General features: G+C 31.4%; 1 protein-coding gene and 1 long non-coding RNA gene across 3 annotated transcripts; both read right to left on the bottom strand.

Annotated features, from left to right (window-relative positions):
- Positions 1–453: 453 nt before the first annotated feature.
- Positions 454–3,921, bottom strand: LOC133778458 (uncharacterized). The gene is made up of 2 exons (XR_009869107.1): positions 3,813–3,921; positions 454–692 (listed from the first exon to the last, which is right to left on the bottom strand). It is a non-coding gene; the product is annotated as an uncharacterized LOC133778458 (long non-coding RNA).
- Positions 3,922–7,450: 3,529 nt separating this feature from the next.
- LOC133778441 (protein MOR1-like) lies at positions 7,451–9,520 on the bottom strand. 2 transcript variants are annotated; one of them, XR_009869100.1, is made up of 4 exons: positions 8,697–9,520; positions 8,531–8,595; positions 8,071–8,447; positions 7,451–7,945 (listed from the first exon to the last, which is right to left on the bottom strand). XR_009869100.1 is itself a non-coding variant. In XM_062218376.1 (3 exons), the coding sequence occupies exons 1-3, from the start codon at positions 8,892–8,894 to the stop codon at positions 8,357–8,359; spliced, it is 354 nt and encodes a 117-aa protein (XP_062074360.1). In that variant the 5' UTR covers positions 8,895–9,520; the 3' UTR covers positions 7,451–8,356. The 2 variants fall into 2 exon arrangements, 1 of the variants encoding a protein (XP_062074360.1); XM_062218376.1 differs by having other exon boundaries at positions 7,451–8,447.
- Positions 9,521–12,091: the final 2,571 nt, after the last annotated feature.

Genomic DNA, 12,091 nt, shown 5'->3' with positions numbered 1-12,091 from the left:
AGCATGCATAACCACTACAAGAAAAAATGCTTTTAATAACACCGAAAATGTGTTATCAAAACATACGATAACACTTTCTGATATGTTAAGACCGACTATGTTATCGTAGGTCAGGGTACTTTACATAACACTTTATCAGTGTTATACAGATGTGTTATTGTACTGTCAACGATAACACAATTTCTGTGTTATTTTAATATATAGAGAAGTGTTGAATTATGTTATTTATAGTCGATTATATAACACTTTTTTTGTGTTATACTACACTTTAGTATAACATTTTTTTTGTGTTATACTACACTTTAGTATAACACTTTTTTTGTGTTATACTACACTTTAGTATAACACATTATTTGTGTTATACTACACTTTAGTATAACACATGTGTTATATTAGATTAGAGAAACATAATCTTTTTTTACTTACACAAAACTAGGAAAACAAATATAAAAGTTGAAGCCAAATAAAGTAACATAAATAGATTTTTATTAATTACTCAAATGTAATTACAATATTTAGTCTAGGCTTAAGAAATCATATTACAACATAATTTATGCCCAATTCAGATTCCTTTATCACTAAATACAAAACAAGAAATGTATACAAAAATTAGTGAAATACATTCTTCCATTCTAAAGGCCTCAACTACAAATGTTGTCAAGAATTGCTCCAAAGAAATCATCTCAATATACCTGCACATTGTAAAAAAAAAGTCCTTTTATTATTAAGAACATAAGACTTAAGCTAGTTTCCACCTGTAAGCATATAAAATTTAAATTAAATTTGTAATAACTCCAAAACATGACAAAACAGCAAGGTATAGCAAAATGTACTACCATACAAAACAATGACTGAAGCAACAAAACATGCAACTTAAAACAAGGCTTGTGAAATGTATCAAGATAACAAATATATCTATAAGAGCAACTTAGACAAACATCACCATTTAGAAATGGTCAGAGAGAGAGAATGAAAGAAAGGACCTATAACAAATGTTATGCTTGCAGTGATCACTACTAAGATACCAAAATGAATTAAAAAAAAATTTGAAGCTTGAGAAGATGAGATTTTCAGATAACCAATACTAGACTAGATAGAATCTCACATCCATTACCGGAGGACGAAACCTAAATAATTAAATAATTAACAAGAAACTAAGATATATCATAAACAACATGACACATGCATTATTTGAAGAAAAAATTGCTCATGAAACATTACCCATGGCTGGCTATAACAACAGGCATATTCATATAACAATAGAAGAAAAAGAAATCCCAGACCAGATGCAATATTCATATATTTCATAAAATTATGCATAAAACAATATGAATATACTTTCTCTAGTATAAGTATAGCTGTAATATCACAAAGATATCTTTCAAGTATAGCTGTAATAAATGACTCTGTGCATGAATATTTATGCTTTCTTTAGTTTCTTCTTCTTTAGACTATAAGTATCTAACTTTAAAATGTTTCTATATCTTGGTTCCCATAGGTATCATGTCCAGCTAGTAGAGAGAAATGTTTGCTCTTCTAATGAGTTAGCCATTTACTTAAAGATTATCTAAGTTAATTCTGTTTGATCATCCAGAAATAGTCTTGTACATTTTTGTGATAGTAGAGTATAAATGTTTTTTTTTGTTTTATTCAACCTTTTTCAGTTTGTTTAATGAGAAAGGACAGTAGTTATTATTACATCTTCTGGATAGTTAAAAGCCTCACCTTCTCTAGTACTAGTCAAGCACAAAATAATGACAGAGTAAAGAAATTTTTGAACTTTTCTATCCTAAATTTTACAGTATATGATCTAGTTACCCATTGGAATAAAATTAGTGCAAGTAAAATATATCAGAGAGAGCATAGTTACCAATGTCTCTTTTATTCCACAGCTAAACTCTCAACAGAAATTTAAAAGAATAAATGACAAACACGAGATCACTTCACATGAGTATATGTAGAAAGCATAAGCTTAGATATGTAGAAGTACTTAACACATTTGGCCATATTATATATATGTAGTGTAGATTCATCATAACCCAAAATTATCTACCAGTGCTGATAGATAATTATCCAAAAGAGAAAAAGCAACTTTTAAGCTATTGTTTGCAAAGTGTCAATAAGGACAACACAAGGATTCACCATTTGTATCGGCTAAATCCAAAGAATAACAAAGAAAACTAGAGAAAATATATAGAACAAGAAAAGATTCAAAAGAGTACAAGCAATACATCAAGTTTCACACATTATCTATTATCTCTCCAAAGCTTATCGCAATAAAACAATAAACAAAGTTTAAATCTGCAAAAGAGCCATAAAACTAGTTTCTTATATACATATATAGACAACAAGCATATTAAAATAATAGTCAGCAACATAAAAATTACGATAGCAAGCATATAAAGATATAGCAAACATATTAAACTAGTTTCAGCAAGCAAAACAAGCCAATGCAGAATTTGGCACAAATTATTTAATAGATTTAAATAACAGTAGAAAAAACTAAAAAACAACACAGATAACTATAGAGCCTAATATGCTCCATAGAGCCTATCATTTAACCATATGTATTATGCAAAAGAACAAGAAAAAATCTAACTTGTAAGATGACACATTTAACAACATTAGCAAGTCACCCATAATAAAATATTTATAATAGAATAAAACATAAAGAATAATAGAACGAATTGCAACTTTTATTAGGAGACAATAGCTTCAACACAAGATTTCCTTCAAACCATTGCATGGAGCCTTATAAAGACTAAGCAAAAGGAAAAGAGACAGAGAAAAAAAAAGGGGGGATAAGTCTTCCAAAAATAAGATAGTAACTTAACATACAAATAAGAGCAAAAATAAGACACTTGAAACATATTTATTAAGTGCAGTACAAATAAGAGCAAAAATGAAGGAAGCTATTCTAAAATACTGAGGAAAATTACCTGTTGTTTGAGCCATTCATTGTAAAGTTTTTGCCAACCAAGTTACTGCCAAAAAAAAGATCATCTTGTTACCATCTAAAGATGGAAATGGTTATGATGAAAAATAATGGACCTATTGGAAACTACTACTATTTTCATTATTGGGCTAATGAAACTACAATCCTCAACATTAAAACAAGAACATAGACGAATACATTTTACTAAGCTATACACAGATTGAATTTAGTTCAACAATTCAACTCGTTCACTTGTTCAGAACAATTCACGTGAAATAAGATTTTACAATTCTCCTGATTCAAGTAATGAATTTTTAAAAAGGAAAATACAGTAAGATCAACTTTACAGCTTACAAATAAAAAATCAGTACATAAGTTATATTGTAGACATCATTAGTTACTAATCATGGATTAAGTTCAATTCGACATTACATATGATTTTTCAAGAGTATAGGAGTGAGGAAGAAAGCATAAGGATTGCGACTAGGAACCATCTCAGTGAAGATGTTGACATAGTAAAAATGTCATCACAAATCAACAAACTCAAGTTATACATGATCTAAGGATCTGTAATGGATGTGAACAACCATTGAGGAAACACAAATTCATTATAGAAGTAACAAGAGCAACCCATTAAATGTAACAAATGTATTATTAGAGAGTCCTCAGATCTCATAGCTATATCAGATCATTAACAATATTAACCACATAATTCCTTGACTTTTATTGGATTATAAAAAATGAAAAAAGCAATCAAAGAAAAGAAATACAAGATCCAATCAATTTAGAACCTAATATGTTTCATCCCTGATTCAGAAGTTCACAAGAGAAGTGCAAACAAACTTCTCTACATAAATGATTTAAATGTAAGACTTACTCTTTCAAAAATAAATCCAGGACCTACAGCTTCACAAAAAGTAGTAAGGCACTTCATGGCATGAGCACGAGTCTTAATGTCAGCGACACGCTCACTTATACATGTCAATTCAGGAATAATGACAAGCAAAAATAAGGAACTATCTAATCAACCACCAAACAACTAAGAAGCCAAATACCCGTGCAAAAGAGATCACACAGTTTTAAGCAAACAAATCCCAGCTCCAAACTTATGATCAACCAAAACCAAGGAACACTTACCCAGAAGGCAAAGCACTACACACTTCTTAGGAAATTTGGTTGACGAAGAGGCTATGAAAGTAACAACTTCAATAACCTGCTGCTAAACCTGCACTATTCAAACTCCATGCCTTAAATAACTATCTTCACAGCCAAAAATATCCACAAAGGTAAAAAAGACAGATATCTGCAGCAATGAAACCTTTAAATACCTGGACATTTTTCTCACTCCAGCCAAGGACAGCACACAGTAAATGAATCAATAACTCAACCCAGTGGTCTAGGTCTGATAAACCTTCCACTTGTTGTTTAAATGAAGATATTGCTGCAAAAAAAAAGTCATTTTAAGTAAATAGAAACTAAAGCATCCAAAAAGATATATCAATTCCACTCCCATAAGGCTTTTATCTAAGAAATATATTACACTGTTCTACCAATTCTTTAATGTAAAATATCTGGAAAAGCTCAGTACCATCAAAAGTAATATTTTTGTATAGTTACTGCTTTCATGGTGTCTCGGTGTACATGAGGTGCTACGAAAAGGAGGCCAACTAAGTTTTGTGTCCTAAATGATGTGGTTTAGGCAAAAATTCCAGAGTTAGTAGATCACTTGTTTCTGCATTATAATTTTTCTATATTGTTGTGGTTTAAGTTATAAAGAGAGTTTAAAATAGCAGTGAGCTAAGCCACAACATTGCTCCGATCTCTTGGGATATGTTGTTCCGGGTGACAAGAGGTTAAAGATGTATATTGTTGTAACAATGGCTATCTGCTGAGCTATATGGCTGGAACACTGTAGAAGAATCTTTGCAGATGTTGAGGAAGGTTTATAGATATTTTGCATCACCATTCAGTTATATGATGCATAAGAGTTCAATGATATTTCGTTTTAAGACTTGGTATGGTAGTGGAGTTTTATTTTACATTTGTTATGTTATTGTATGCACACTAATATCACACTCCCCTTGTATTATTTCGTCAAAAATTCAAGTATAGTTTCTTTTCAAAAAATAAATAATATATAGTGAAATGGATAGACATTAAAGGTAGAAGCCATGCCTAGTGTGATTGCATAACCAATAGGAAACAATCACAATTAAATAAATAAAAAATCACCTAATTTTTTATTAAACAAATCAGTATCATTATAACAAACCTTCAAGTCGTTCCTTCCACATAGCACTCTTCAATTGGGAAATAGTATCTGCTTGTACAAGAGAACCCAATTTGCTTTCACTCTCTTCAAGACCCATTTCAGATGGCTGCAAATATTTAGAAAAACAGTGAGACAAAAAGATGTAGAATTTGAAGTAAAAATTAGACAACTCACATATCAATAAGTGTGTACCACTCTACCTCAACATCTTCGGGTGTTTCAGCAGATTTAGAGGATTTTGTCTGTGCAGGTGCATCACTCTTCTTATTCACACCCCCTTTAGCAGAAGCCCCTTTTTTGTTGGTAGGCTGATAGAAAATATCGTCAATCACAAGATATCAAGATCAAAATAACTTCAACAGCCTATGAACAAAAATAATTTACAGTGTCAAGAACTCACAGCTGCTTGAACAGGCCTCTTCCCACTAAGCATGCTTGCTGCTGACTTTTTAACACATGAAGCATCTGATGCCTACATACATTAAAGACGTAAATAATTATCCTTTCTCGTTGGAGGTCTCAAGAATCATTCTTAACAAACAAAAAAATACACGCCAGTAGGTGGCAAAATCATGTTTATTGACCAAATAACTTTGTAATCCAGAAGAATATTAACTAAAAGTGTGTAACATAGCAACATTACATGCAACCTCTCAACATAGCATTGTTCTTTAACTTCCATAATTCCATCATATAAGAAATAACTCACCTCATGAGAGGATGCGGTTGCACCAGAAGCTTGGACTGCTGCTCACACAACAATAAGTATGCACACAAGGTTATAAAAACTCACAAGAATGTTGAACAAATTAGTGATATAAGAACTGGTGCTATAAAGATATTACAAACCTGAGCTTGTATTGGTGGATGTGCCACCTTCAGAACTTGAAATCATTTTAGAAAGCTTCTTTCTTCTAACATCATCAAGTTTCTCAAGTGACCGCTCCAAGGGTCTCATAACAACCAACTAAATAAAATGGGCAAAGAAGAAATAAATCCATACCATCAATAATCAAAATTCAGAATTAAGCAGCAAAAGCACAAAATTGATAAATAAATAAAACGATACCTTAGCTATCGCTGCCAAAGCTGAAAAGGCTGCATCCCTCACATCTGGAGTCCCATCATTGAGGCACTGTGAAAAAGTAAGAAACGATAATATAGATAAGAGAGTCCATGAAACACCATGAACAGGATAATCCATGGTCAAAAATAGGTTGCACCATTATTTTTTTATTTCCCTTTGTCTTCTAGATTACAAATTAGAAAGTAAGAGCACCAAACCATGAATTAGTGCTCTAAACTCATCAAAACCAGTACTGAAGCTGTCTTCTAAAATAAATGGGAATAAGCAATGTTTAGCACATTTTACTCAACTGATTGTTCAAAAATATGAAATATATTACAACTACAAACATAAATGCACTTATCTCCATAAGGATAGGCACATAGTCCTTGTGCACCTTTAAAATAACAGCCTTGTTACTTGTTTCAATACAGAATGTTACCCAGTTAAGAGTGAATGGTCGTACAAGAGGAACTTTATTTTTTACAGCTGTCTTAATATCTGCAATAGACAACATCCATTACAGTTTGGGCAAAATCAAAATTACCACCTATCAAAGCGATTAAAAACACTCAAATGCAAAGAATTTATGTCATCTAATCTCTAATAAAAAAAAAACTTAAACCAAAAAATTAGTAAGGAATCCTAAGACAATACTATATTCTGAATTAAAGAACTACAACGTAGGACAAAGATATACCTGCCTTCCACAATGTCAGTTAGACTTAAGCACCCAGCTGTATGCATTGCCTGAAGACTTTGATTTAGTGCCTCAGTAGAGGCAGGTTTTTTCTCTTTCAACTTTTCCTTTATAAAAAAAAAATAAGAGAGAGAGAGATAAATCAAAGGAGTTAGATAAATGCAATAAACAAATATCCCTTCTTCAATCTTTATTAAATTATTTCTAAGAAAAATCTGAGATAAACTAGATCAAAATATATATTAAAAGTAAAATTGAATAAAAAAAAATCACTTTATATACAAATCAAAGCTACGATCAACATCATTTGAACTTCTAAAAAAGAATATACTCGTATGACTAAGTGCACTTTTATTAATAAGAAAAATGAATGTACAAGTCAAAATCCAAAAAAAAATACCACCATGCTTAGTTGTAAGTAACTGGCAAAAAGTAAATGAACACTTGAACAGCTTGGTTACATTCAAACAGTCTGTGTGCATTTTAAGTTGATATAATATTATTTTTTTAGCTAGCAAAAAATGAACATACCAGCAAAACTGGCAATAGGAAGCGTGAACTTGCAGAGAAATTAGTTCTTAAACCCCGAGCAAGATTGCCAATAGCTTGAATTGCCTCGACTGTTACAGCGATATTAACATCTGTTATGAGCTGTACAGAAAAAGAATTAAATGATTTTTATTCATCAACTCAAAAAGCAAGTATAAACTTATAACAGAAGTAAGAATATAAAGCATGAAGTTAAAACTTAATGGAGCAGATTGAACACTTAACTATGCAATATTAAAAAGATCCTTGGCAATAGATAGAGGTATAAACGATGCAAACGAAATACTCAAACATAAAAAGACAATGTACCTTTTTTAGTGTCTGACAGATTTCTGAGAAATCACCAGGTGCTATTCTTTTTGTTGAAGCAAGCTTGGTTAGCTCTGCAACAGCCTCTTTCCGTTCTGACCACTTGGTTGCTTTCTGTGACATAAGGCACAAGATGTTAATAGCAGTACAGGAACATCAAAACCAAATATTCCTAAATTAAATCACTACAACAAAAAAAAAACTGAACTAGTTTGACGGAGAGAAGAAAGAAGACTGACCACTCCATCCCAAAATCCAGACTTCTCCAAAGGAGCCAATATATCAATAGGATCAACGAGCTCATACTCATCTATTTCCTGAGGAGCTGACAATTAAAATTTGTTAAACTATGCATAAACAGGAGAGCTAAATAACCAACATCTATGCAGTAAAAAAACTAATAAAATATAACACTAAAGTGTCAAACTCCTACAATGGTAATCACTTGTTACCCGCTGATAGAACACCTACTTGTCATCATTTAATATCAACCAAGAAAAAGAATAATCTAATAGACTATGTGTATTACACACCATCATATGTAGATTCCTCAGATGGGCTAGCACCCACAACTTCAGATACAACCTCCTTTTCTGGCTCCTTGTCTTGCTCAGACCTGAAGACATCAATACCAACTAGGTTAAGAAAAATAAAAACAACAAGCAGATCAAACATCTAATGAAAAAAATGAATTTTCACCTTATTTTGCGACATGGCCTAGCTGCCCCTGTTACATTCACCAGCTCGGCTTCCAATTCTTTTTTCTTCAAAAAATAAAAAATAATAAATAAGTCATTACTTCAAAGGATCATGGGGCAACAAAAAATTCCATACGCAAAGTCGTACATGTAAGAAGTTATCATACCATTGTATCCCTCATTTTCTCAAATAATATTGATTTTACAGGGTCCTTTCCAATCCATCGACAAAGCTCAAGAGTAATTCCTTTAGAAGATGCACGAACATTTTGATCTTGATGGTCAAATAGCTCAGGCAACATCTTTAATATCCTCTTTGGAGGCACAACTTTTGCTCCAAACTCACTATCAAACCAAACATGCATATTAGATAAAGAAGTACAAGAAACATTTCCCACAAAATTAAACTCAATACAAACCTTAAGGCTTGAAACATGACATTAATTGCGGGTACAACAGCTTTAGCAACTTTGGCTTTTATCGCCTTCTCCATTGCATCCTGCGACAAACACACCATACTAAATATCCCAGAAAATCATAGCAGAAAAAAGATGAAGTTTCAGAGAGCACAATATAAGTTAAAAAAAAAACATATTCAACCATACAATACACCAGCATTACTGTATGAATGAAAAAGAAAAGACAGAAAATATAAGAAACGGCATACCAAGAAAGGCTCTACAGCCTCCAATTCAATCCAAAGCATAAAGATGGCCTAGGCCTTCTCCATCGTCTTAGGCCTACCGGTGAGACATTTCGCCACAACCGCGTCACATACTTCTTTGCCATACCTATACACAACAAAGCACAATGGCTTGGCCGCACACAGGGAAGAGGAGAAGAGCTGGCCTCAGGTGACGTCGTTCACCTCTGGTGTCGTGTGAGGGTTTGGGCCCGCGTGGTCGAAGCTTCGACGGGATCTGAAGATCCCTAGCCAGCGCGTAAAGAGATCCGAGAGAGAGGAGAGAAAATGATGAGGAAATGAATTGGCCCCAAATGAAATGAAAAAAAAAAAAGCTAAGTGGCGGGATGGTTTTATTATTACCGCCTTTTTTCATAAAGTGCCCACTTTAGCATAACACTTTTTTATTAGTATTATATTCATGTGTTATGGAAATGGGTATTTGGTGTAGTGAACAAAACATTATTCTTTATGTATGTATACAAACACATCAATTTATACAGTTTCAAAGATTCAAAAACATATTAATAACACTAAAATATAGAAATCTTATCTGCATAAAATAAAATCCCAATTCAATATTGAATTAATAAATAAAACACTATCATAGCTTCCTAATGACAACCAAACACCCAAGAATATATAATTCCCCACTTTGGCATTTCATCAAACATTGAGAATGCATGGTTGATACAAACATTAGAGGTATTCATATTAAGCATATCACAATATTAGGAAACATACACAATAGCCAAATCAGAGTTTACATTTGATACATATATAATACACAAAACAGATTTTACATTTAATGCATATAACAAACCCAAATCACTAACCCTTTTTGCATCATCTCCATCGCACCCTTGAAGAGCCCAATGTCTTCGCTGTACACACGAACTGGCCATTGTCTCGTCGCAACCATGAACCGTCCATCATCCACTGTTGCACCAACAAACCAGCCATGCCGAAGCCAAAAATTCACTAAATTTTGACTTGCAAAAACAAAAATTTCACAACTATTTTATATATATTTTTTAATGTTGTAATAAATAAAAGTTCCATTCCACCATTATGTTAGTATCATCATTTATGTTTCAAAAAAAAAACCTAGTAACAACTAGCAGACTAAAAAATAAATAAGAATGATACTTAGATTTGATTCAAACACATAAAATAAAAAATTTAGATTAGAGAACTTTTATGATTCTTTAATTAGCTTATAGTACTAAATTAATGTTCATACTAAACCAAATAATCATTTCTATTTTAGATTACAAACAAATATCACAAAAGAATGCCTAAAAATAAATCAGAATACAAAAATATAGTGACCCAAATCTAAAACAATAAAGAACTAAAGACAACGAACCAGAGCAACAAAAAATGATTGATACAAATTAAAAAAAAAAAAATTAAACCAAGCATACAGTTGGGGTAGGCTTCCAGAATCAAAGCCACCCACAAAAAGGAAAAAATACTTACTGGGAGAGGCACTAATTCCAGTCGAACACTATTTCAAGCAAAAACAGAAGAAAAAAATCGCAATCCAAAAATACATTTATTGAGATATTTCCTTCAAATTAAATTAATAAACAAAATATGAATACATAAACAATAAAAGATTGTTTAAACAGAAGTCTCTTATATTGTGTAACTTAGAGAACAAAACCCAAACTTAGATTGAACGAAGATATGTAGACACATTTAAACAAAAAATTCCTAAAAGAATCATTTCTTAAAAGTTAATTGAACAATATTGTTTAGTCTTCATGGATCAAGCTACAACCCTGTAATGCCCTAATTTCTCATAAATTACCGAGAACACAACGTTGAACATAATCATAAATATTGCATGGATCCATGGTTTTATAAGAGAAAAATAATTGTCTTTAACATAAAAATGAGCAACATTTAAATAAAAATTTAAAATAAATATTCTTTAATAAAAATAGGCTCGCTTGATCTTCCTCGACTTTATTACCATGTTGTTTATTTCAGTTAGTTTATCCTCTCGTTTAGTTAATTCTAAAATATCATCATTTGAGGAATCAAATTTAGTTTTGATATGACAAAAATATACTTATTTTAATTATATAATAAATTTAAAATATTAAAAGTATTAATTTTCAAAAAAATAAAAATAAAATTTAAAAATAAATAATAAATAACTTTAATTAATTAGAAACTTAAAATAAAAAATAAAAGAATACTCTAGAACATAATACCAGTAGAAATATCTAAAAAAAGTTTAGAATACTCTAGAACATAATTTAAATTTTAATTAAAATTAAATTCAAAGAAGGTGGCATACCGTTGGGTGACTTCATTATAATAAGCAACTCTTTCCGATTTAAAACTTTTGAAACCAACTTTTGGCCGCAATTATATCTCTATAATAGTAGATATACTAACTAATTAAAGAAAAAAGTTCATTCTAGAATGAACAATACATTGTTGAAGGAAAAATATACTCTAAAACTACAATATTCGAAGTATTCAAGTACACAACTAAAACTAAATTAAAAATAATAATAATCAAATAGCTAAACCATCGACTTAAATTCCCCTTGATTGGTCTTCTTTTCCATCATCATCGTACGACTGAGCTCCATAGCCAGCACACCACCATAAATGAAAAGAATGGTCAAATAAAGGTGAAAGACAGCGAATAAGAGATATGTGCCACCACCAAAATACTGTACAAAAAACCAGCAATAACAAACGCATATAAAAGCAAGTGTAGTAATTTCTGAATGGATGAATCTCAGTTTGTTTTCTTTTCCAATAATATTTTCTTCGACTACATCTTTATCTCCGATGATCATTCTTCTAATCTCTATGATTTTTTTCAGTTTCACCACAGTAAAACTAATTGCTCCA

This window comes from Humulus lupulus, chromosome 1 (assembly GCF_963169125.1).
Source record: "Humulus lupulus chromosome 1, drHumLupu1.1, whole genome shotgun sequence".
NCBI lineage: Eukaryota > Viridiplantae > Streptophyta > Magnoliopsida > Rosales > Cannabaceae > Humulus > Humulus lupulus.
This window is presented reverse-complemented; position numbering and strand designations above follow the sequence as displayed.